Below are 27,782 nucleotides of genomic sequence, written 5' to 3' on the forward strand. Positions count from 1 at the left end.
TTTCTCCAAAAAGTTCCTCTTGGTTTAACTCCCAAAAAAGAACAATTTCTTTGAAACAAAGCTGGTATTTCTACATTTACAATTAGACATTACCACTTGTAAATTTCTATTTTACTGTAAAAGCAGAGTAATCATGTAACGACCCGATTTCCAGAACCAGGCCGCTACACCTATTTGACAAAATCACCTGAAATTTTTTTTTTGAAAGGAACAACTTAAATGAGCGGAAGCATTCACAATAATAAAATCCATCCAAAATTTTAAAACTTACTCTGTTCCAAATTAAAGACCTAGCATTCCAAATAAAATTTATTACAGCTCGAAATTAAATAACTTAAACTGAGTTTAATAAAACGACAGGTGACCCATTTGTCACCTCACCCTCTCTATTTATTTCCCCATTCCCGCTTTATTTATGTCTTCGCTTGCGAAGGCTCCCTCTTCTACTAATCCTATGGAGGGAAAAGTAGCAACGTAAGAGCAAGGAAAAAGGGCTAACGATATAAAAGCAACACGGTACAATAACCATAAAAATTCTCAATGATCAATATTAGAATCCATTTTAAACTATACAGTTTTTCTCAAATCCTACATAAATGAAACATAACTACATTGGCATTTTATTTATTCAAATTTCAAGAAGAAATATAGGTGGAAATAAATCAAGCAATATGTACTCTCATCCCCAATAGTCATACGGCAATTCCCAATAAGATCATGTTCGGTGGCCTTCCAGCCTGGCCGTCAACTATTGACCATCAAAGAGTCCTCCGTCCCCTAATGAGACGTGCTCCTTTCTAGGGTTCTCTTTGGGTCACCATATGGTTCCACCCGGAATGCATTGTCAGCCAGGTGTCGTACACTCTCAGCCTGGGTAACTTTGGGCTTTTGCCCAAGGACGAATCTAAGGGTCTGCCTTAGTCCTCCCTCCCTCATTTCCAAATCCTAGAATGGCATACAGAATCTACAATTTTTCTTTATGAACATGCTGGGTCTATTTTAATTTACAACTTTATCTAACATAAATCATAGCAAATTTGCTTTCTGAAATGAAAGCCTAAAGAAATATGGTATTGAAACATATGCGATGCCTTTACCTTCTAACACAGTCACATATCAAATAATCATAGGAATTACACTGAGTTACCGTTATGAAGCGAGTCCATATTCACTTGCCTTGTTTTCTTTGGTGCTGGTAAGAAAGGTCTCTATAAGTTGCAAAGGCTGCAGTCTATACAAATAAAATTTATCATCATCCGATAAGTGTTCTAACCACCGTTCTAACCATCCTATTTATCTTGTTAGGTTTAATTGGGTTAATTTTGTTTTAACAACGGTGTTGGAATTTTCGATTTTATCTTGGTTCCCCGTCTTCTAGTGATCAAAAGATTCATCATATATATATATATATATATATATACACACACAATTTGTTTCAATTCCTGTTCTAACTAAGGTTTGAGTTTTGCAGGTTTTGAAGGTGTGTGAGAGCAACAAGTGTACTGATGCTAGCATGCGTGTATTGAACATGGGTTTGTGGCCGCAAATTCACGGACGAAGTTTTGGAGTTTCAAGGGGTCCTAAATACTGTATAAAATTCTTGGAATGGGTTCTTGCGTGTTTGTATCATTATGGATGTCATTATCAAATAGAGATGTCAAAGCTATTATTAACTTTGTCAGGTTCAAGTGGTAGCTTAACAAAAGAGATGAAATTCCAAGAAGTCCTAATGCGTAATGCATTCTTTTTGAAAGTAGGGGTCCCAATATAATTGTCACTGTAGATGGGCCCTCTATTATAAATAGAGGCTTCTCCTTATTAATGTAACAACCCTTACTAATTGGAATAGAAAACTCTCCTAGTGAGCAACAGTGCAACTGTGACTTATTGAAATAAAATACTAGATTAAATTATTCTATGGTGACAGATCTTGTTCAATAGGCCATGTTGACTGAACGTGACAGATCTTGTTCAATAGGCCATGTTGACTAAACGTGACAGATTTCATACGTGAATGCCCAATGGTCTAGTGTAAGATTTTTATATAGCGAGAAAGGTCGCATGATTCGCCCGCATGATGATCAACCATCAAATTGATGGACAAAGTTTTGGAACACTATCATAACAGCCAAAAGATGGTGGCCCCCCCCCCTTGGAGCTAGAGGTCTATTTCATACATGTTATATAGAATCCACGTACTGTGGCCTATTTATTTTAAAAATATAGTACGGGTTACAAGATCAGGTAATCATGTTCTACTCACCCCCCTTTCCTACCAGTACCACCCCATTGTAGTGTTCGTAAGTAGAAAATGATACTAAGAAGGGTGGCCTAAGGTAGAAAAAAAAGTCAATGTTTTATTCTTTAAATCCCATCACCATTTCTTTTCTTCTTTTTTTTTTCCTATCTACCCCATCTCTTCTTCTCCTCTATTTGCAGGTCCTATCCAAGAGGGTTCGGACCTATGGAGGCATAAATTTCATTGATAAAAATAAGGGCGCAGGGGAGTGCACTGATTGTGAATCAAATAGGGCCGTGGATTAGATGGATGAGGGTCGTGGGTGAAGGTGTCTTGGCTGCTCAACAGTTTTGGGTGTGAAATCATAACGCTTCGATGGTGATATTAAATTGGGGTTTCATGGTTGCCAAGAAAAAAGGATTTTAATGAGTTATTATGAATTCGGTTTAATCAATTGAAATCAAACAAGGAAGAAGAGAATTACAGTTGGTGGTACCTACTTGAAATTTGGAGGTGGGTCTCAATCCCTTTACTTCTTCTTATTTGGCTTGCTCCCAATCCCTCTCTCTCTCTCTCTCTCTCTCTCTCTCTGTTTTGAGCGGCAACAAAATGGGTAGAGACCCATACGATGGGTCTTTAAAACCCATCACACCCTCTTTCTAAAATCCAAAAAAAAGGATCTTATTTCCTTTTCCCATGTTTTCTTCTTTAATTGGTGTGACTCAAACAAGAAGTGTTTAAGTTAAAATAATTATATTTAGAAGTAAATCCTTCAAATTCGTTAGATTCTCTCATTAATCCTAGCTTACCTAAATTAAGTTTCTTTTTGAGCAAGTAATGCCTTAAAGCTATACTTTAATGGCTAAAATTATGCATTTACTGGGATCTACCCAATTAATATAATTAGGCTACTAATCTGATCTTGGAGATTTTAAATCGGAGTGTACATATCAATGGCATACGTATTTAAATGGAGGGTTGTAAATATCAAACAAGTGCACCCTGAAATAATAATAAAAAAAATAAGTGAGCGTGTTTACATAGGGGTGTTCATATCAATTAGTACACAATTTTGATAAGGGTTGCCTATCTATTTATTTATTTTAGACCTGGTCGTTACAAATCACGCATAAGATGAATTGGAAATCTGTTTAGAAGGCCTTCAATTTAGGCAATACATAATTACATACCAGAGCTCTAACATCAACGCCTTGACTCGGATTCTTTGAAGATGTTCTGCTTGTAGAATTTGAGTTCTGCTATGCTTTCTTTGATATCATCCATAGCTCTGTGTTTGTTTTCCTTAGAAGGAGCTCTTTTATTTTCTGCACCACAGGCAACACCATTGGAAATATGAACTGAGCTTCCTCTCCATATTAGACCTCAAAGAGATGGTGTTGTTACATTATATAAAGGCCATATATTATTACACACTACCATGTTTTGATAATGGGCCGAACTCAGCTTGTTTTTTATGAGATTTTAAATGAAGTGTGCATGTTAAGTCCGGTATTTTTCAAAAAAGTATTATCGGGTTCACTTTGTAGGATGATCCAAACCATTCAAAACATGAACCACAACACAAATTGGCTGTACCCCATAAATAATCTCCATCGGATGATCCTAGCCCTTCGATCTGTAGAGGTTTCTATAATATGCAGTCCCTCTATAGATCAGACGGTTAATATCATCCCATGTAGATGATCCACAGGGTACAGCCTACGTTATGGCCCAACAAATGAATGGTTTGGATCATCCTACAAAGTGGGACCACAGAACATTTTGAAAAATACTCGACTTCACACGAACATCCCATATAAAATATCGTCTTTAACTATTTATCGAGCTGTCAAAAGCTATTACAATTCCCAAAAGGCTCACGGTAGCCAGTTAAAAAAGAAACAACAAGGTGAGTTGGGCTCCATTATCAATAGCTCTTAATATAACTTTGCAAAATTTTATGTGATATTCAGTATCAAAATTGCAGGTCAAGGGAACTAAACAATTAAACATGAAAATTTAGTCTATTTGAAAGTAACTTATATGGTTGATTGCCTCCACATGTAAGGAACTTTTGTTTCCTTCTCTTGGTTGTCTCACGCAAGGCGTACTGTTTGGACACAAGCTATTGTTGCATTTCACATTTAAATTAATTTCAATAAAAATCAATACCATTTCTTCAATAATTAAAACATAATAACCAAATAAGAGAAGTGGAAATATTACCTCTGGGATACCAGCGTATACATAGAGCTTTCACACTACTAACATCAACAAGTATATGAGGGAAGAGACCTGCCAAATCTGGCATATATTTCTGAAGAGAAAAAAATAAAATCAGTAACAAGTTAACCAATATGCTTGCCAATAATAAAGGACTGATTTAATAAAAGAGAGACAGCGATTATCGAAGCTCGTTCTAGTCACTAGAGTAAAGATGCGCAGCTTCTAAAATGATAGATGATGATGATGATGCTAACCTACAAGATATCAAACATATGCAACCAAAATTAGAAATTTTCTACCTGAGAATCATGATACCCAAATGCCAGATCAGAAACACGGTTTTAAATTTCGAACAACACTCCGAAATTTAGGCCAAAATTTTGGATGTCGGTCCGGACCAGGACCGACACCAAAAGTACCAATATCGGAATTTCGGCCGAAATTTCGGGAAAATGTAGTTTTTTTTTTTAAAAAATAAAATAAAATAATTCAAAATCTACTGTTATTCCAAAATTTCGGCCGAAATTTCAGTTTCTGCTGAGGCCGAAACGGACGTCGAAACCGAAATTTTAAACCTCGATCAGAAAACAGGGAATGCCATCAACTCAACCTCACTACTTCAGGGGAAGGTGGGTATATGTTCCTAATGTGTGATGCACGGTGTAAAAGGAGTTGTTTTATTGCTAAGGAGCAACTTACAATGATGCTAGTGGCACCTTTGGATACAGACTTGCCAATTTTTCAAAAGGATTTGGTTTTCCAGGAAAATGTGCATTTGAAAATGATGGATATCAGCACCATCTCCAATTGTAGACTTATAGATTAGAAACTCCCCGAAGTGACCTAGGGTACACATTCATCAACAAAATTGACACAAAAGTCAAGTCTGAGAAAAAGGACCAACCCAGTCCAAAACTTGGTATGACTTGGACATAATTGCTCTGTCTCGAGTCTTTGACCTGATCCAATCAGACTGGTTCAACTTATTCCAACTCAGAGCTCACATCTTTCCTTTTTTAATCATTTTGTGTCTTCCATGATATATTGTACACATAGATTCCTTTGTATTTCGTTCGACTGGACGAAATGTTTTGTTCCGTTTCATCCAGAACAAAGCACAGAATGAAACATTATGCCCAAATATCCGAACAGTTCCATTTTGTTCCGATCCAATCGGGCCTATTCCAAACAGGCAACTCTTTGATCAACATGATATATTGCATCAAACTTCTGGTATGGACACTCCTCAGTAGAGTAGTGGAACAGAAAAAAAGTAGAATTTTCTTAAAGTATCACAATCATTATCTTTCCAAAAAAATTGCTATTTGATCAACCAATGTTATCTATTCTTCATGGTAAATCTCCATATTCCATTTTGTTTTGTAATGTTTCTCTCGCCTTTGTCTCACTCGCATGCTTGGATGTGTATGCTTTGTTCAACGTCTTTGTTCGGATGAAGGTATATTTGATCATCACGCTGTTAAATGTATTTTCTTGGTTTACTCTCATACTTAAAAGGGTGGTTTACTCTCGTACTTAAAAGGGTTATCTTTGTTATATTCATATTTCTAGGAAACAATATATGTGCATCCAGATGTTACATCCTTTGAGCGTACACCTTTTTTTCTCAACTCCTACTCGAGTTGATAAATGTGTTTGTTAACTTACCAACTTCTCCAAAAGCTTAAGCTGTTGGACAAAGGCGTTATTTATCTTTTATACTTTAACACTCCCTCGCACGTGTGCCCACTTGGCAAACATGTGCAACATGTGATCCCACTTTGGGCCAACCATCGCATGTGGAATTTTTTGCTATCCGGGAGGTTTTAACTCGAGAACTTTGGCTCTGATACCATGTTAACTTACCAACTTCTCCAAAAGCTTAAGCTGTTAGAGAAAGGCGTTATTTATCCTTTATACTTTAACAGTGTTGATCCTATTTCCACTATTTTCTTGTTATGCAAGTGTCTTCTCTTGAGATTGGTGGTATTAACAATGTAATGCAAAACTCTTGTCGAGTCGTCGGGTACCTCCACTCACTGGACATCAGATGATTCAATGTTGTCCCACAGGCACCAGATCACTATCTCAACACCAGTTGACTTTAGACTCTATTGATCCATCTTCGGTTATTGAATATTCCTTAGATCTTCCTATTGCACTTCAAAAAGGTATGCATTCTTGTACAACCCATCCTATTTCCCGATTTGTTTTCTTTCATTATATATCTCCTACTTCTCATAAGTTTTCTATGTCTTATGTCATTGTTCATTCGTCTCATAGTCAAGACCTTAACCATCCCAGATAGCATAAGGCAATGGAAGAAGAGATGATTGCACTACATGCAAATGATTTATTAAAATTAACAAACTCACCTACATGAAAACAGGATGTTAGTTGTACGTGGGTGTACAGAGTCAAGTATTTCTCAAATGGATCAGTTGATCGGCTTAAGGGTTGCCTTGATGCTACTTGGTAAAGGTTACTCCCAGACCTACAGTATTGATTATATAAGGACATTCTCTTATATGTCGAAGCTCAATTATATTCAAATCATTATTTCACTTGTTATTTCTTATTAGTCTCCCTTTAAATTAGATATTAAAACGCCTTTATCCATGGTGATTTGCAATAGGTATTTATAGAGCAACCACTTGGGTATGTTGCTCAACAGGAGTAGATAGGGCATGTAGATTGAAGAGGTGAATCTATGGTTTGCGACAACCTCCACGTGCTTGGTATAAAAAATACAATGAAGTGATGATTGCTTACGGGATGAATAAAATGAGGCATGCCAATCTATCTTACATTGTAAAAGTCAGGGATTATTGTGTTAGTGGTATATGTTGATGATATTGAACGAAACTATCAAAATAATTTAGAGTAAAGTTATCATTTTCCCAACATTGTACAAAAGAAAAGTAGGAGATGGTTATTTTTACTTACCTTCAAAAATAAAAAGTCAACATATATAGAATTTCCTGCTAGTTGAGGTGTATGCGTCCCGATATGCTTTTTCACAAACTCTATTACCTGCAACAAATTGAAATAGGATAGTAAAAACAACTGCAGTAGCAAAATGATAAATACAAAATAAGTGCTTCCATTCTAAAAATTCAAGTATAAGATGACAAAAAAGGGACATGGCTAAAAATTCCAAGTATAAGATGTCATCAACGCTTTACACAGACCATGAGTGAACAAAGTCTTAAACAATAAAAAACAACATGTTCTTGTATCCCAATAAGTGCTTCCATTTTACCCACTAAAATGTCAAGAACACAACCTGTGATGAGAAGTATAATACAAACACAATTGCCAATTTAGGATGTCAATATCAAGAGTATATAGAGGACGGAAGATATAATCGGTGTATTAAGAGGCGAGCCATACGTCTCACGAATTTTCTGATTTTTTTAAAAATAAAAATAAAAATTAAGAAAAAAATAAATACAAAGTAATACTATAAATTCTAGAAAAAAGATGTACTTCATTTCCAAGCAAAATTCATCATACAGTCATCATTAAACTAAGAAAATGAAATATGAACCTCATATAAAAGATTATTACAGACATGTGGAAAAGTCAGACAACCAGTTAATGGCTATGAGCCCATGAGTTTGCAAATATTTACCAATCAAATAATATAGAGTAGCGAGCATAACAAGTTCACATTACATATCCACATCACAAAGGCACAAACAGAAAAAAAACTAAAATGTGTATAAATAAGGACTTAGACTCACCAACAACCTATGCAATCATCCTCAATCACATCGACCTAATCCTCTTCATCCATGTAATGGATGTTTACATCATCTCCAGCCACCTCATCACCCTCATCATCAAACTCGTATTCTTCATCTATGTTAACATTATGGGCACACATAATAGCCTTTAGTTATACAGGCATTAATGCGCACAATAGTTACTTGTTATAAATTAAATGTAGAACTTAAAAGCTAAAACCTAAGCTAGAGTATAGACACTATAAAACGAGAAAGTATACTCACTCTGAGGAATACTCTTTCTAATCTTAGGCTAAGAAGCAGATCCAAAACTAAAATCAACAGATATGATGGTGGTCAAAGTGGTACATCAACTGAACCGATGGGAATGGATTAAATAGCAGTTACATCAAACCAAAGTTTCAAATTCCAGTTCCGGAATGCGTTTCTGTCCTCTCCGAAACCGAAGTTTCAGCCGAAATCCGACGAAATCTATTGAACGGCTATTTTTTACTCCTAATTTATTTCGACCGAAATTTCCAAAATTGTGGGATATTATTAAATAATTATCAAAAATCCAGATTTTTGGGTGAAATCCCTTAAATTTCAGACGAAATTTTGGGATAAACGAAATTTCAGCCAAAATAAAATACAGTTTCGGGTATAACCGATTTCGGTTTCGTTATCGACCGAAACCCAAAATTTCGGACCGAAATTTAAAACCTTGCATCAAACACCATCTCACTGTTATCCATCCACCAGTCATCAAATCAATATAATCCACCAAGATCAAAACAATGTTCTATTTCCTCTTCATTCTCCTTTCTCGGAGCTTCGTGTTGTAAACATTATGAACAAGAACATTTAAATATTCTTGTTCTAATTGATTTCTCCTTTCAAACGGACCCATTTTAAACTAAAAATTCTTACTAACAAATAAAGAGTTCATAAGAGTGAATTTAAAATTGCCGCGAATCATGTTTTCCATGAGAGCACAATGCATATTGAGTTGTATTGTGACTATTGTCACTACCTATGCCAGTGCTACTGGGTTGGATATCAATTTCATAGGTTTAATCCTCACTAGATATCATCACAAAGGACATCACATGAGTGAGACAATGACTTCTTGACTCGAAACTTGTTGCTATCAGCCCCAATGCATCAATTTGAGGGGACATTGTGAAAGATAGCCCTACATATACCATGGAATGGTGTATATATGTCACAGTTAAAAGCATCATGTAACTTCTATACACGCAAGTATGTGCATATATGTCAATTAGGATAAATTACCTGTTATGCCTTTTAGCTAATGTATAGAACCAGGACAAGTGATGTAATCTAGTTTTTATTTTGTTAGACAAAGAAGAGGTGATGCAACAATGGAGGAAACTGAAGCTGATCAATTCATGGATCTATGGGAGATCTAGAAAGCATTTCGCATAAAGTTTTTGACTTTTTGGGATGTTTGAACAGTGTCTGAAAGGTGTTCGAGAACTTGGTCAACTTTATTACGTGGCCCCACATTGGGAGTTAGCTAGTTTTTTTTTTCACTTACGTAAGTTATGTTTTAAAGTGCTTTAAGTTATGTTTTGTAGCCAGCTAATCACGTTTTGAAGGGAGTAGTATTTATGTCATTTTGAAAAGGCTTAGTAATATACTTTTGATTTTTTGAAAATTGTGACTTGCTTTGGGAGCATGACTTGCAATTTCTTTCTATTTCGGGTTCTACTTCTAGGGTTTTGCAAACCCTAAGAAAAACTATCCCATTGTTTTTCTACCCTTTAAGATTGTATTAATCTCACTTTCTTTACCATTAAAAAAAAAAAGGGTTGTGCTAGTCTCATTTTAATTATTGTCGGGCATTCAGATTGAGGGTGTGATAGATCTGATCAATTATATTCCAAATCTGATCGATCCTCCTTTCATCTTTTTCTCCCCTTTCCTATTTTATATCTGTGCTTGCTTGCCTTGTTCCTTCCCTAATCATCTCCCTTCTTAGATCCTTTTCACCCCCTTCGATTGGGTTCATAAACAGCTCCACTCGTCATAAATCGCTCCCCCTCGTTGGGCTGATAAACCACTTCCCTTTCTACCTACACCTGGCAAAAAGTGACCCGGACCCGCGGGTCCACCCGTAATTTATGGGTCTGTGACACAGATTACTGACCCGTTGATTTTTCAACCCGGCCCGTACGGGTCATGGGAAAACTGGACCAGGCCGGGTGGACCCGCGGGTGCCCATAAAAACTAAAAACCAATTTTTTTTTCGAATTTTATGTTTTGTAAAGTCGCATAAATGTTTTTTCAGTCGACAAGTCTTCAACAGTCAGCAGAACAGAACTTACACCCAAAACCCTAAAGGCCTCAGCCTTTGTCTTCTCTCCCGTGACTCTGGCCATCTCTGACCGTCCGTCGCCGTTGTCCGACGGCCTTCCGCCTTGCTCCAAGTATCTCTCTCTCTCTCTCTCTCTATATATATATATATATATATATATATATATATATATATCTTGAGTTTAATAGGGTTAGGGAGATGATCCTAACCCTAGGTTCTGTAGATTTTTTGAGCAGGGTTAGGGTATCTCTAATCTCTTATTCTCTTCTCTTGATTTTTTAATAGGGTTACAGTTTGGGTTTTTAATAGGGTTTTTAGTAGGGTTCAAGCAGTAGTTTGATTTATGCAAGTATGCAACTGATTCCTGTGATTACAACTTTGAGGAGCTCCAACTTTGACAATGTTTCTTCTAGTCTCTCCTTCTTTTAGAATCTATTGTATACCATTTTTGCAGTTAGCACAACAGCTACTTACATGGAGTCAGCCTGTTGTTTATTTACTCAAGATTTCAACATTGTGCGACTTTTTTCATCAATTCATATTTCGTACAGCATATTAGGAACAAAGTTACCAATATGAGGTTTCAGGTTCCAATTGTAGGCACAAATTAGGTTTTAGTGATCCTACATTACATTGTAGTGAGAGGGCAAAAACAGAAAGAAAGAAAAAAACAACAACAACAACAACAAAAATTCTAATAAAAAAAATGGGTGACCCGTGGGTCCACCCGGCCCGTACGGGTGGGGTCCAGGTCCACCAATTAGTGACCCGTAAAATTTCGGGTCATTTTTTTACCCTGCCCGTATGACCCGGACCCGTACAAGTCGGGTGAAACCCGACCCGGCCCACCCGTTTGCCAGGTCTATTTCTACCCTTATCTCCTTTCTTTCTAAATCTTGATCTCCTTCTCGATCGTGATCTCTTTCGTGATCTTGATCTTGATTTTTCTTGATCTTTTTCTTTTTTGAAAATCAGAAGAGATAATTTTTTCTTGATCTTGATAATCTATTCTCTCTCTCTCTCTTTCACTTGTTCATCATGAATTCACATCAATTTTCCCTTTTTCCCCTTCTTCACCCTTCCCGGTTGGGTTCATAAACCACCCCTACTCCCTAGTTCGGTTCATAAACCGCCCCTACTCCCTAGTTCGGTTCATAAACCACTCTGTTTTTTCTCTCACGATCCATCTTTCTTTATCTTGATATTTCCTATCTTTTCTCTTTTCTTGATTTTGATTATCTTTTCCTTCTCTCTCTTTCTCATGGCTGTCATAGATTCACCTCAACATCTAAACCTAATTGTATGCTTGCTTTCCACCATTTCTAGTAGTTGGTCCGATGACTAGAACTTTAATTAGATTTTAGTTTCTGTTTTCAGTAATCCCTTCATCGTGCAAGGTATTACAAAAATTTACAAATAGTATTGTTTCTAGAAGATAATTATTGGGCATGAAATCTATGTATGTCCGATCCTCTAGATGGCTAATTGTATTCAAATTTAATCTTTCTAATCTCCATGTTGCCTATCAAGAATAACGTAATAGAAGTGGTAATATTGTACTAAGGTTAAGCCGATTACTTGTGTTGCAGATGCAAATATAAAAGAAATCAATTTAAGGTATCCAACAACAAAATAAAACAATGTTAAGGTGGTTATTACTTTTGTGGATATTGCAAAGGGAGATAAGAATTTGTAGTCAATGCAATGGCAATGATCAAATGAAACTCCCTGGAAGCACAATTCTGCAGGTATCAACCATTTGATCTTACTTGGTCCCACATTATTTACTCTTTCAATACCAATATCTCAAGAATAAAAAATTAATCTATACAACAAACACCATCAGAACAAGAGCACCTGTCAGAAGATGGATCCAATTAATATAAAAGAGTCATGTCAGAATATGCAGCCAATAAAGAAAAATGATTCAGTAAATGCAATGAAGACAAAAGTTTGATCATTTTTTCAGTAACTATTAGCACATGCAATATTATAAAATTTCATTATCTTTTTGAATGGTAAAATTTCATCATCTTCTTATTTGCCACCGAATATCTTGCTCCTGAAAATTTTCTTTCATGAGAGAAAAGCATTGGGATACAAGAAGAAAAGTAAGTTTAGCTTGGGGAAAAAAAAATCCAGAATACCTGTTTCTCAGCATCTTTTTCATTGGTTGTACTTTGGAGTACTCTCTTTGTCAGCCCTACATGGATTCAAAAAGTTAAAAACAGAATTGAAGAAATGAAATATTGTTAAAAAATGTGGGTGCTAAAAAATAGTGTGCTTCCTTTCATAATAGGCGGGAATCAGGATATTGTAGCATTGGACCAAAACATCTATAATCGAAGAAAAGCATACCACTAGCTGCATGATGATTTCGACACCACTCTCCCATATTATCTAGGCACTCTTTAGTTTGATGAATTACCAGATGCGGGCCCTAAGCAGGAAAAACTTAATTTAGTATTTGAAGGAAGACCGGGTGATTTTGCAATCATAAATCTATTTAATATTGGCAAGCATGCAAACAATAAGAATAAAAATCCTTCCGATAAAAGTTACAATTAAAGAAGGGAATGCACGAAAGTTATTGTAAAAAATCTTCTCTTAAAAAAAGGGATTTGCTAGTGTCCATCACAGAAGGCATTTCGCGGATGGGCTGTTGCATGTGAGAGCAGACACACCGGCTCACTTTTCAGCAGATATTGTCTTCTTTTTTTATGTGGCTGCTCTCACATGCAACAGCCCATCCGTGAAATGCCTTCTGCGATGGACGCTAGCAAATCCATTAAAAAATCACCTGAAAAGAACAGAAAAAGGTGATTACTCATTTTTTTGAATGGTAATAAAGAATTAGAAAAAAAGGTGTTTACTCATCAACTCTGCCAATCAGACGAAAAGAATTAATGTTTACTCATAAATTCTTCTAATCACACAAAAATGATGAATAAGTACTACAAAAAACTCTCCATCTGCTTAACGAAAAACAGGGAGGAATGCCATACTAAAATAAAAAAAAGGGCAGCCCAGTGCACAAGGCTCCTGCCATTGCGGGGTCTCGGGAGGGCTAGATGTACGCAGCCTCACCCCTGCTTTGCAGAGAGGCTGCTTCTGTGACTCGAACCCGTGACCACCAGGTCACAATGGAGCAACCTTACCGTTGCACCAAGGCTCGCCCTCTAATGCCATACTCAAATCAAAAATAAAAAAGTCAAAGGGAGTACAGGAATTGAGGGCAGCATCTAGACCCCTTCAATTCGTACACAAAAATCATTGACATGAATAAAATACACTTCATCAACAAACACTCTATCAATTATATTAACCTGTTCCTTCTGTGTTTATCATCCTCCAGATTACCAGCAGCATCTGCATGGCTTGATCCTAAAACATATCTTTTATTTGCAGAATGCTAGATTCACAAGCGCCCTTGCAAAAAAGGGGGCAGAGGGCGCCCCTATTGGTCAAGTTATATTTAAGATGGCACAGAAAATTAAGACCATAACTGTCTATAATGTAACTTGACCAATAGGGGCGCCCTTTGTCCCCTTTTTTGCAAGGGCACCTGTGAATCTAGCATTCCTCCTTTTATTTTATTTATCACATATCGTTGGCGTCAAGATTGTATCATTTCATTGTTCTTCTTCGCTTTATATGTTGCATTTTGTTCTAGTCAAAATGATCAGTGTGGCTTTGATTTTCTATCTGATGCAGATTATAAAATGATATGTACTTTGAATCGATGCAATCAGTAGGAGCAATAGGGTACCACCCAGCCAAAAAGAATAAGGGGCCGTTTGGATACACGGATTTTAGAATCCAGGTTTTAGTTTGAAAACAGTGTAAAGGAGGGTCATGATCAAGCTGCTGGTATGCTGTCCTGGCAGCGTTTCTTGGATTTTAAGTAAGAAAACCAGGTTTTAGAAATCTCTCCCATATCCTGCGATTTCTAAAACCTGGAAACATGGGACGATGTCCAACTCTCTTGCTGTCGGAAAGAAGGCCTAGATATCAGCAAACGACGGCTGCTCTCTTTCTTCTCTTGTCTCCCAACTACAATTTTGTGGTGTATCCAAACGGCCCCTAAAGTATCATAAAATACTAGAAATGAGGAGAAAATCTGCTGGCAAAAAACTACACCTTTATAAGGAAAATCCATTCTTTATTAATGTAACCAACATAAATATCTTTTTCCTCCAATCGCATTTTGTGTTAGAACCAAGAACGTGGAGATTGATTAACATTTCATATAGGATTCATTTCTTTCGACGTAATGGACACATTAAAAGTTATGGAGATAAAACATACAGAGGTAAGATTTTCCCAAGTAAACTCTTACCATAACATTATTTTTGGCTTTCTTTGCGCACAATAAAATCGGGCATCAAATGAGCCAACATTTTTACAGCATTTCTTTCACCACAAATTTTACTCTCGTCATTGTTAAAGTTTCTCAGCCATCCATTTTATACCAAATATAGCAGAGGGTTAGGATCAAGTAAAAAAATATATCCCTATTGCATTTTCCATGACATGGGAGTGTTTTCTCATTTTCTATGAGATAGGATATTTTGGCCATTTTCGATGATATATGGCTATTATATCATTTTCCATGAGATGTGGGCATTTTGGACATTTTTTATGAGATAGGGGTACATTGGTCATTTTCCAAGAAATGTGGATATTTTTGCCATTTTTTATGAGATAGGGGTATTTTTTTTCATTTTCCAAGAAATACAGATATTTTTTCAAAGATATGGGTATTTTTTTCTTTTTCCATGAGATATGAGTATTTTGAAAATTTCCCATTAGATAGAGGTATTTATGTCATTTTCCATGAGATATGCTATTTAATTCATTTTCTATGAGACGGGGGCACTTTGGTCAATTTATGAGATATGGGCGTTTTGTCATTTTCTATGAGATACGGGTATCTTTGTCATTTTCTTGTGGAGGTACTTTGGTCAATTCCCATGATATAGTGGCATTTTGGTCATTTTATGAGAGGGATACTTTAGTCATTTTCCATAAGATACTGGTATTTTCGTCATTCTCCATGAGAAAGGGGTACTTTGGTTTCTGGAGGAGGGAATTAGTCGAGCGAGCAGACCACACTTTATTTACGCTGGAAAATCTTATGTCAAAATCGGACGTAAAATAAGTGGCCTTCGTCTATAAAATCCGACGACTTTTCAAATGATAATTTTAAAGGGAGGGGTGGATGTAAAATTCCTTTTTACATCGAAAGAAACACTCCATAAATTTGGATTGGACATACAATTTGGTTTGAGCCCATTTTACGTTGAAAGAAACAGAGCCATGTGAGAAAAAGTGTTTCCCCACAATTAACATGTATCTACCTTATATAAAGTGACACACTTTGTTGCTAAAGCACCAACAGACTTAACCACATGTATCTACCTAATATCACCAAATATCAAATGACGTTGTTGCAAAGCTGACTTAACCACATTTCGACCCAATATCACCCACGCAATTATATGGTCATATGAGTTTAGACTTTTAGTGCAGTTCAACTGTTGTGCATCTCGGGAATTTCTCGGCAATGGAAAATCTCGGGATATATTAGATTTGTTTTATTTTTTCAGAATTATACGGTACCCTGACCGACTAATGTGGGTATTTTGGTAATTTTCTTGATCTAGTGGAATTGATATATAAGCCACGTATCAGGGTTACAGGTTGTGAGGTTTTCTTTGAATTTTCTTGGCCAAGAAGAATGAGAGTTTTGGAAATCTCGCGTCTTTTTTCTTGACATTTGTTGCACATATTGTTTGATCCTAAGTCACAAATTGATTCCCGGGAATTCCTCGGCAATGGAAAATCTCAGGATATATTAGATTTGTTTTATTTTTTCGGGTTTATATAGGGAAATAAATAATAAAAAAACATTTAGAAATATATAAATTAAGAAAAAATATAAAATTAAAAATATCAAAAAAATACTGTAAAATATCGCGATATTATCACGATATTATCGCCGTAAATGAAAATACCGCTATATTTTTTTAATTCTCGGAATTATTTCGGGATTTTGTCATTTTATCAAAATGCTGCGATAAAATCGCTATATTTTGAAAATATCGGAGATATTTGTGACATAGTTTGATCCTATTTGAGAAGATAATTTTAGGTTTTCTACATCAACATCTCAGCATGATAGAAGGTATTAGGAATTAGATTCCTTATCCATCCATTTATCTAATTATCTTTAGCTATTGATGAAGGCACAGAATAATTTATGCGCTCTTTAATTCTTGTGTACATAAAGGACATTTGGTACTTATATGTAATGAAATTACAACAGTGACATTCATTTATTAAGTTTTGAAACTTGTAGTCCTTCACCTCCTTGAGAACAGTTGAGTTTGGGGAGTCCAGGATTGACGCAGTCAATTTTCCATTCACTCAGGTAAGTAAAAGGAGTTTTGACTTTTGAATTGATTGGCTCGGTATGGCAAAAGTCACTTGCATCTATATGTTTCCACTATTCAGAGAGTTATGACCTTGAGATTGAGAGCTTTTATGGAAGTGTAGTCTCATGTCACTCTTCAGTTGGGGGCTTTTCAAGTGGACTCTTCATGATGGGTAGATGAAGCACCAACAAACCCTTTCATTTCTTCATCAAGTGATGACCAAGTATCACTTTCAACTGCTTGTGTTGGCCATTTCTTCTACTTCATGTGTCTTGAAGAGCAATGAAAATTGTTTTTTTTTTTTTTTTTGAATGACAAGAGCACGGCAAATTGTCAAGCATCCATAAGAGCTTAAGTCGTTGGTTTGGGCCATGCTCGGTACACATCTAGCAATTTCATACATCGTCACTGGAACGTGGAAGCCTGATAGAAATGGCAACTATGCTATAAGTAGCTAAACATGCCCCCTTGAATAAGTCAGCAATTTGTGGACGGTTTTGAAATATGCCAACTAAGGTCAAGATTCAGTTAGATTTCTTTAAAAATATCAATCTCAATTATTTGGCACAGAAATGTAGGACTGATATATTTTGCGATCCAAATAATTTTTAAGTTTGAACATTCGAAAATCAACTATTCTCTGCCATAGATTGTGTGTAAGAAAATAGACTTGCCAAAAAAAGACATAAAGAGCAATGCAAAATGAAAACACAGAAGAAGTGGTGGCTACCACATAACAATGTGAATAAAACAAAAGACCAAAAGCTAGGTGCAAAGGCATTAAAAGTTACTAGTCACCTCTACCAATTTGGTCAAATTACCATCAGTAATTATGCAAGCAATCTCCAATATTCGATCTTCTTCAATTTCCAAACCTACATATGCCACAATAGAAAATAAAATGGTGTAGAAACAACAATGCTAGCAATATATGATGTATGTAAACTAATGGAAATCCACCAAAGTAGGAAAGTTGCTAGAGAGAACTGAACAATCACACAAATAATTCTTTGAATTTCACAAACATTGCTAGAGACAAATGAAATGACGATAGATTCGATATGAACACTATCAAAGAAGGGTAAGGCCCAAAATGTAAAAGGGAAACTTCATAACTATCCATTAACCTCATGAACAGTACATCAAAACTCCATATATATATATATATATATATATATATATATATATATATATATATATATATATATATATATATATATAGAGAGAGAGAGAGAGAGAGCATTTCCTACACACTTGTGTAGGTAAGTTACCTACACACTACCTTAAAATACAGTGGGGGCCCACATTGTTTGGGTGATCCAAACAATTCATTTGAATGGTCCTCACATAGATAGGGTGTCCACAAAAAATCAGATCCATAGGATCATCCCAACCCTACGATTTGTGGAGGTAAAATGGACGTGTATAAACCTTCACAAATTAGTCCATTTTTTGCCTCCATAGTTTGAATGGTTAGGATGATCCTATGGATCTGATTTTTTGTGGACACCCTATCTATGTGAGGACCATTCAAATGAATTGTTTGGATCACCCAAACAATGTGGGCCCCCACTGTATTTTAAGGTAGTGTGTAGGTAACTTACCTACACAAGTGTGTAGGAAATGTTCTCTCATATATATATATAGATGATTTTTGGGCACACCCAATCTATGTCAGGGACCATCAAATGAATGCTTTGGATCACCCAAACAAAGTAGGCCCCACTCTCTTTCTGGTCGACGGACCAGATAAGTTATGTCGATCAGATAAATACAGCCCATATATACATAAAAGTGTAACTGGTTGTTCGCAACAAATTTCACATGCATGAAAAAGAGAATCACACACATAAAATAAATTGGGATCAAATTTCCCTCTTGCGAGAAGAGGTTTTATTAATTTTGGTTGGGATCGTACACTTCCGGCTCTATTGGCCGTTAAGTACATTTCTTGAAAAAAGAAAATACCTCTGATTATCCATCAAGAGGTTCCCTATCTAAATACAACTTTGGTTAATTTTCCTCCACAAAGAGGGATTCTTGAAGATCTGATTTTTGTGAACAGATCATTTTTAATTAACTTTTTGGAATATGATGTCTTTGTCATCTTCCTCCTGAAGGAGAAAGGTCTTTTCCCTTTAGGGAATCTCTGGAAAGAGATCCTAAAGGGACTATTAGAGAAGATTCTCTAAAGAGATTTTCCTCTGTCTTTCTTTTTAGGAGCCTTCATCTTTAGCATCCTTCTCCTCCAGGAGAAAGGTCTTCTCCCTTTAGGGATCTCTGGAAAGAGATCCTAAAGGGACCTTTAGAGAAAGATTCTCTAAAAGAATTTTCCTCTGTCTTTCTTTTTGGGAGCCTTCATCTTTATCATCCTTCTCCTGGAGGAGAAAGGTCTTCTCCCTTTAGGGAGTCTCTAGAAAGAGATCCTAAAGGGACCTTTAGAGAAAGATTCTCTAAAGGGATTTCCTCCGTCTTTCTTTTTGGGAGCCTTCATCTTTATCATCCTTCTCCTCCAGGAGAAGGGTCTTCTTCCTTTAGGGAGTCTCTGGAAAGAGATCCTAAAGGAACCTTTAGAGAAAGATTCTCTAAAGGGATTTTCCTCCATCTTTCTTTTTGGGAGCCTTCATCTTTATCATCCTTCTCCTCGATCTTCTCCCTTTAGGGAGTCTCTGGAAAGATATCCTAAATGGACCTTTAGAGAAAGATTCTCTAAAGGGATTTTCCTCCGTCTTTCTTTTTGGGAGCCTGCATCTTTATCATCCTTCTCCTTCAGGAGAAGGGTCTTCTCCCTTTCGGGAATCTCTGGAAAGAGATCCTAAAGGGGCCTTCAGAGAAAGATTCTCTAAAGGGATTTTCCTCTTTTTCTCCCGAAGGAGAAAGATCTTCTTCCTGGTCTCTTTTCTGGAACCTTTTGGGAGTAGCCTGGAAAGAAAGAAAAAAAATGGCACTGTTAGCCAATAATCTTTTCTCACCTTTCTTTCTCCTCTTTCTTCTCTTCTTCATGTAGCTTTTCTTTCACAAAGATGCCATCCCTTTCTAAAGGATTTTGAGTCTATTTATAGAATTCTAGTTAGCAACTGCCACCTCACCCCCTTTTTTCTCAACTTCATGATCTCTACTTCCTCTTTTTTGAGCCGTTGTGGGTGCCACCTCATTCCTTATCCGGGATTCCACGATCACCTCTCTTTTTTGCAGGGAGTTACGTAACTCCTTTTTTTTTAAATTTGCGAGAGTCATTTTTATTTCCTAAAATTTAGGGATTTAACTTTTTATATTTATCCCGTTTTACTTTAGGGATAAGGTGATGCGTAACCACCCTTTTTCTCTCTCTTCTCATTTTAATAAGGGATTTACTATTTTGCCCTTGTTGTAAAATTTTGATTCCAACACTGATCAACCGACCAAATAACTTATCAGGTCCATCGACCAGAAATACAGTGGGGGGCCACACTGTTTGGGTGATACAAACCATTCATTTGATGGGCCCTGACATAGATAGGGTGTGCCCAAAAAATCATCTCCGTAGGGTCATCCTAACCCTTTGATTGTGGAGGTTTAAAATGGACGTGTTATCAATTTGCCAGCGTTAAAATCTCTCCAACCAGAACCAATTAATGCAGCGCAAACTCATGGATTTTGCAAATTTCGGAGAAGGAATGATAATTTTTGAAGAAAGAAATTTTTATGAATTTTGGCGATTTTATTTGAATTTTTGGAGTACTTTTGTTAGGTTTTAGAAATTCTATGTTTTGAAAAAGACAGGATTGGTAAAAGCGTCTAAAGTAGTTTTTTTTAAACAAAGAGATTTAAGTTGAAGTAGAAAGGTTGAAGTATGAATACTTTATAATTATAAACAATTTAGGATGGAAAGTAATTTTTAGAGGGGATTTGGGTTTATTTTCTAACATACGTTTCTATTTTTGTTCGTAAAGAATCCTATCTTGTTTCACGGTGTGTTCGAATTGTGCAGGAAAGTGTGTAGGAAAGGTCTAGGATGTTTGTGTCTAGAAAAGAAAGTGTTTTGGAGGTGAAAATAGTCTATTTATGTGATGTAAAATACTCACTTTGGAGAGTTTTGACTTTTGACTGATTACGAAATTGAATTTTACATATGGAGTTTTATTATTATTTTTTTGAATGGTAGAGTTTTATTATTTTCTTTGGTTTTTTTTTCTTTTGAGGCAGAACATATTCTTCTCTCATTCTTATCCTTTATTATGGTACGTGCTTGGTTTTGTTTGGGTTTTCAATTTGTTGGAACTGGTGGATGTTAATAAGAAACTAATTAGACGTGCGAAACATGCGTGCAGTTGACCAATTTCTTGCAAATGGAAACTCGTCTTGTTCATCCATCACCAAGCAATCAATATGAAAAAGCATATAAAGACGTAAAATCTCATCTTGAATAAATAAAAAAATAATTTAGATGTCAACTACGAAAAAATCAGAAGTGCTAGATGTTTATCATAGGTTAGTTTATTGCATGAATGAAACAAATACCTACCCGTCATTTCCAAGTCAATCCAAACAAGGGGATACTTGTACTCTTCTGAAGGCATTGGCAGGCTTTGCTGCTTAGAGTTGCCATTGTTGAGTAATTGCATTTTCCCAGAGCGTTTACCTTTTTTCTTGCCCTTGTCTGCATTACGGAAATAGTGTCATCAACACATATTAAACCTACCTCTTCCTAATAAGTTCATCCACTTGTGCCAAACAAAATTGTACTATTCAACTGCATTATTAGGTCAAATTAAAAATACAGTTAATATAAAATTCATAAGCCCAAGCATGCTTAAAATCTCATAAACATGAAGTATGTATAAGAAACCGAAATTTACTTCTCCATTGAACTTGAAGAAAATAATTGTATATAATATACCACTTCCCCAAAGTGCCAAAATGACGAAAACAAATCCGAGTTATATACTAATTTTCTTTCGGATATTGTTGACGGTTCTAGTTCTTATTGGGCTCTTGATCCCAAAAACCCATGTAGTGACTCCCACTTTTGGCCCAACCAACTCTGTCCTGGTAATTTGTTAAAGACGGTGAGGAAGACATGTAACTTCCAGTGAACCACTGCTCACTCATGGCATATGCTTAGGAAGATCAAAAGCTGTATAGCTGGACCACAAACCAATACTCCAAGTTTTACAAGACCATTTGATTCAAATATTGAAATGATCCTTCATAGATATCACGATCTATTTTAGGCAATGGAATATTGATTAATTTTTTGTGGTACTCCCATGTTTATATTACCGAAGGAGAAATGTCTTTAATAATTTATAACAGGATGTCACCTACATAAGTCGGTTCTTGGCAAGATGAATTTTGGGTTTTGCCACCATTTATACCAAGATTCTAATATTTATGTCCTGGTATCATATGATCAAATGATGCCGAGTGCAAAACTGAACTAGCACCAATAAAAGATCATTATAGCAGTACGGGATGCTAGTACAACCAATCATTGAAAGAGATTTTTATGCAGATTGATTCAAGAACATTTCCATGCACCAACTAGAGTACCTTTAACACAGAATACAACGCATTAAAATCAATTAAATTTTTAACAACTCAAAAGGACCATAAAGGCACTAGAACCAACAGTTACAGGAATAGTGACAAAACCTTCTTAGTAGGGTTAGTAGTGCAAATGTATATGGCTCATATTTATAGTCGTAAGTTATTTTTGGACATTTATTCATAAGACTTTCATCTTATAAAGTGTAAACATCTAACCTGATTCAGAAGCACCTTTTCCATCCTTTGCAGGAGCGGCAATCATATGTTCTTTATCATCTTCAACATCCAAATTGAGCACAGAAAAGGCATTTGAAAGATGGCTCATTGCATAGAGAATTTAATAAATGCACAAAAAGTTTATACTCTTTGCTTTCTCTTCTAGACCCCTTTCCCCAAGGATAGCCTGGCTTGAAACTCAAATTCCAATGCCGTCAAGTTAGCAAATTCTGTTGTCTCAAAATAAAGCACAGAACTGTCAATATATAAGAAAACAAGGAGCAGAGTAAAATTAATTTTGATAGTAATCGCATATATCAAACAACCGAGTAATGGAGCACCTACATACAGAAAGATATGGGTGACAAAATCCAAATGGATTGGCAACCGAAGTTATTAATATTCCCATCTCAACTTCAATCACAAATTATAGGATCTTGTTGCAAGAAAAAGAGAAATAAAAACGTGATTCTAATTGTTATAATCAAAATCAGAATAAAAAACAAAATCAAGAATCAATATCAAAATCAAGAAACAGAATCAGAATCGTTGCCAAACGCAAGGAAACCGAGAAAGAGACCTCATAGTCCTATGAGGCATAGAAACATAGAAATAGCTGGAAAAAAGACAGCATAAATTAACTAGATAAATAATTATATGTATGCGGTATTTATGTACACATATCTGTGTAGGTCTGCGCATAAAACATATTAAACATACATATATATATATATATATATATATATATATATATATGTATGTGTCTATAATGTTTAAACATTTCCTAAATATATGTTTTCATACATATCTTAGAGATTCCAAGTACTTTTATCTATGATTTGGCCGACACTTCAAATTTATTGCCAACTCACATGTCCTGCCATGTCCGACACGACACCCGTGTCCACACGTGTCGATACTCCTTTGGACACTTCTACTTGTATTGCAAGAAGTGTTAGACTTCATGTGGTTGTGTGGACATGTTTTTGTACCGTGTCAAGTGTGACATTCTATTTTTTTCACTAAATATTGTGTTTACCTCATTTAGACAACTCGTATCTATGTCGAAATTGGACACACGAATCCATATCCACAAATCATGATTACATATACTTTCTATTTTAGCCGTGTCCCCGTTTCTAAAGTTTGGGGGTTTGCCATGTCCGACACTCTGTGTCCGTGTCGACGCGCGACACTCATGTCCGTGCCCACAAATCAATGATATTTATCCTCTCAAGCAAAGAACACCATGAAAAATATTTGAAAAAATGCTCAACATAAGTAATACAAGGCATACATAATATCTTGAAGATTATATATATATATAATCTAGACACTGCGCTTCTACCCAAACTAAACATTATTGCACAAACAAACCTTCAAAATATGTATTCATTCATCCATTCAAAAAATGTACAAGGCTTTCTCCTTTAAGAAATGGGAGGCTTTGGTAGTTACATAAGTAACCGGGGCTCTCTCTTTAAAAGAGAAACTTACACATGGCAATGGACGGTTATGGTAGGACATAACTACTTGCGACACCCTCTATAAAGAGATAATGGCACGTGGCAATAGGTAGCTTTAGTAGGACATAAATACTTGGGTAACTACTTGGGACTCTCTTTAAAAGAGAGACTGAGCAATGGGTGGCTATGGTACGACATAACTACCTAGGGTTCTCTCTTTAAAATAGAGACTGGCACATGGCACCCCATAATTGTGTTAATACAATATTACAAAATTACAGCATAAATAAACATAACAAAATATAAAAAAGATATGGTTTTCATGACTGATGGTCCCCTACATTCTCCCTCGCTTGAAAAGAATTTGACCCCGTCGAGTGTAGAATCAAAATCATCTTCTTTGTAGGTCGATGATTCATCCTTTTTTTAACTTCAATCAATCCTCCTATCGAAATCTTATTGTCTTGCATCGCCATCCCAACTTAGCTTAAGTTAAATCACAACTAGAAGAGTATCTCACTGATCATCCCAACTTAGCTCAAGTTAAATCCCAACTAGAACAGTATCCCACCAATCTAGATATGTTCACGATGGATTCACACCAAAGGGGCAGCCCAGTGCACGAGGCCCCCACCATTGCGGGGTCTAGGGAGGGCTAGATGTATGCAGCCTTACCCCTGCTTTGCAGAGAGGCTGTTTTCGTGACTCGAACCCATGACCACCAGGTCATAATGGAGCAACCTTACTGTTGCGCCAAGGCTCGTCCTCATGGATTCACACCGCCAAGCTAGAAAATAATCATACTTCTCTAGAAACGAAAGCTCAAAGTTATCGCTAAAACATAAACAAAGTTTTATTCTGTTAACTAACCAACTTCTCCAAAAGCTTAAGCTGTTGGAGAAAGGCGTTATTTATCTTTTATACTTTAACACTCTCCCGCAAGTGTAAGCTGTTGGAGAAAGGCGTTATTTATCTTTTATACTTTAACACTCTCCCGCACGTGTCACCCACTTGGCAAACACGTGGTCCCACTTTGGGCCAACCATCGCATGTGGATTTTTGCTATCCGGGAGGTTTGAACTCAAGATCTTTGGCTTTGATACCATGTTAACTAACCAACTTCTCCAAAAGCTTAAGCTGTTGGAGAAAGGAGTTATTTATCTTTTATACTTTAACATATTCTTTTGAATAAATATCATCCTCCCTGTAGAAATCCTATTGCAACATGTCGAAGCCAGGTTTGCTCTAATTATCTCATTTATTCCAACATTCTTTGGAAAATGTGCAAATTTTTCTCTTTAAAAAAAAGATGTTTTGGTAGTTACATAACTGAGGCTCTCTCTTTAAAATAGAGACTTACACATGGCAATGGGTGGTTTTGTTAGGATATAACTACTTGGGACACACTCTCTTTGAAAGAGAAATTTACACATGGTAATGGGTGGCTTTTGTACAACATAACTATTTGCGAAACTACTTGGGACTCTCTCTTTAAGAGAGAGACTGAAACATGGCAATGAGTGGTTATGGTAGGACATAACTACGCGGGTCTCTCTCTCTTTAAAAATGAAACTGACACGTGGAACCTCATAATTATCTCAATACAATATTACAAACTTATAATATAAATAAACAGTATAAAATTTAATAAAATGGTTTCCCAATCATTAGGGCAAGAAATGTCTTTTTTTTTGTCATAGGATTTTAATTGAGTCACTCAAGTCGTTAGGGATATTCTAGTCTATGCATGCCCTTTCATATTTTAAGTCACTTATCAAATCCCATGGCATGTTTTAAGACGGGGCTTTAAGCCGTGAAATTAGAGGGGAGGTCTTATTTTGGTGGGTTTTGAAGGGGGAACCTTCATGAGCTTAGGGTTTTGGTCAAAGTAGGCCACATGTCTTGTGTTTGAGTAGTAAGAAGAGACTAGAATCATGATCATAAGTGAGAGTATATACAATTATACATATTGTAAAGCCTTACCATACTCATGGATGAGTGGTTCCCTATTGATCTTAAGGTGATGCCTCGATTAACCCTAGAGGTGTGATGCCCTTTGTACTTATCCTTTTTCTCTCTTCATGAGTACTTTTTTTACTTCGATAGTACTAAATATTGTAATGATCAACCTTGATTTGATGAGAAGATGAAAGATTAGGGTTTATCATTCAAATGATAGGAAGAGATAATTAAAACAAAAAAAACTAAGAGTAAAATGAGAAGATCGAGTGAAAATAAATACCAGTGCCAATGATATTCGGAAACGGAGAACAATGAATGCTATGTTGGCGAGCTTTTCAAGGGCTTGACGAGAAGATCATGGATTAGGGTTTGATGAAAACCGATGAATAATGTTTTCTTTGTTAGGAAGAGGATAGGATTTAAAGTGATTGGAATGACCGACCTTTCATCAGGAGAAGTTGGATTCCTGGTTTTAAAGTGTAGACTTTTAACACTTTTTGACGTCAAATCACGTTAAAGACTTCAAGGGGGTGAATTATCCTACAGGGGGTGAAAAATGATCTACCTTTCAAAAAGTACTAGGATGATACAAACCGTCCAGTTGTTGGGCCGTACGGTAAATCTTATCTACGTTGTGGGCCAACAAATGGGATCATCCAATGTAGTGGGCCCTACTTTTTGGAAAATAAGGATTTGTACGGCCACATCATGCAATTCTCGTGAAAACAATGCGACTAGGCATTATTTCATAGATGTCATCACCACTTCTACTAACACCCGGTTTGGATTGAAGGGAAAATATTAGAGCTTGAACTTGAACTGTGGTGGTTCAAGTTACTCCTTTTCATATGTGATCAAATACATTTGGGGCTCTCGTAATTAATGCTACATGAATTTATAAGCTTTTATATCCTGAGTTTTTATATGGTGCCCGACCGTTAAGTACTGTCAAAACGGCACTGCCCTTGATTTTTTTATCCAACAGCAGCGCACATTTTCAAAATGCTGCTGCCACATTGACGGGACTTCAATGTGGTCGGCCATCATATAATTTCTCATAATATCTTATTGCTAGATCAAGAACCGACATTGTTCCTATGATAATTCACAATCTTTTATTTCTAATAGTTAATAAAGAGAAATAGAAAAATCTAAGTGATATAAGATATAAGAAAGTACCTTTCTAGAAAGGGGAATGATACCCCCCCTCCTGGCGGATATAAATATATAATGGGACCCTTTAACATTATTCATTGAGTTTTAAAGGCAAAGAAAAACGTTACAAGGGTGAATTTATCCTCAAGCAGTGAACCATTCTCACATAAACCATTAAAGTGGGGATTTTATCTAGTGTGTGTGTGGGGGGGGGGGATATCATTTCCCTTCTAGAAAATGTTGTTTGGGGTATATATTTACTATATGTTGGCACAAAACAGGAGAAGGAAGAGAAAAGACGGTAGTGAAAGAGCCTTAACAATACACCCATCCTCCTGTGGCTCTCGTCTAAGAGCATTAGATGTTGTGGGCAGTCACCGGTCATCTCTCTTTGAAATGAAAAGTGTAAGCCTTACGTCCTTCTTTTTAAGACACAAGTGTAATGCCCATCTCTCTCTTCCTACTCTCTTTATCTATCGGTAT

At 36.2% G+C, this 27,782-nt stretch overlaps 1 protein-coding gene across 8 annotated transcripts; it reads right to left on the minus strand.

The window, feature by feature from the left end:
- LOC143854123 (oligoribonuclease-like) lies at positions 1 to 26,616 on the minus strand. Of its 8 annotated transcripts, none has more exons than XR_013237379.1 (10): positions 26,425 to 26,616; positions 22,717 to 22,946; positions 21,476 to 21,610; positions 17,770 to 17,846; positions 12,893 to 12,974; positions 12,682 to 12,737; positions 7,412 to 7,498; positions 4,466 to 4,556; positions 3,361 to 3,564; positions 1 to 129 (listed from the first exon to the last, which is right to left on the minus strand). XR_013237379.1 is itself a non-coding variant. In XM_077363919.1 (10 exons), exons 2-9 carry the CDS (start codon positions 22,823 to 22,825, stop codon positions 3,443 to 3,445), a joined length of 759 nt encoding a protein of 252 aa, XP_077220034.1. In that variant the 5' UTR covers positions 22,826 to 22,946; positions 26,425 to 26,616; the 3' UTR covers positions 240 to 452; positions 3,430 to 3,442. The 8 variants fall into 8 exon arrangements, 7 of the variants coding, with proteins under 7 accessions (XP_077220034.1, XP_077220035.1, XP_077220038.1 ...); XM_077363919.1 differs by lacking the exon at positions 1 to 129 and adding an exon at positions 240 to 452 and having other exon boundaries at positions 3,430 to 3,564; XM_077363920.1 differs by lacking the exon at positions 1 to 129 and adding an exon at positions 26,166 to 26,311 and having other exon boundaries at positions 3,327 to 3,564.
- Positions 26,617 to 27,782: the final 1,166 nt, after the last annotated feature.

The sequence above is a fragment of the Tasmannia lanceolata genome, unplaced genomic scaffold, assembly GCF_043159265.1.
Source record: "Tasmannia lanceolata isolate RefF3 unplaced genomic scaffold, GAP_Taslan_0.1 ptg000020l, whole genome shotgun sequence".
Taxonomy (NCBI): Eukaryota; Viridiplantae; Streptophyta; class Magnoliopsida; order Canellales; family Winteraceae; genus Tasmannia; species Tasmannia lanceolata.

Coding starts and splice junctions, on each gene's coding strand:
- LOC143854123 (XM_077363919.1), bottom strand. CDS start 22,825: ATGAGCCATCTTTCAAATGCCTTTTCTGTGCTCAATTTGGATGTTGAA. Junction 7,499..12,681: donor AAAAAGATGCTGAGAAACAG/GTATTCTGGATT, acceptor AATTTGTTGCAG/GTAATAGAGTTTGTGAAAAA. Junction 3,565..4,465: donor TATACGCTGGTATCCCAGAG/GTAATATTTCCA, acceptor CCTGTGGTGCAG/AAAATAAAAGAGCTCCTTCT.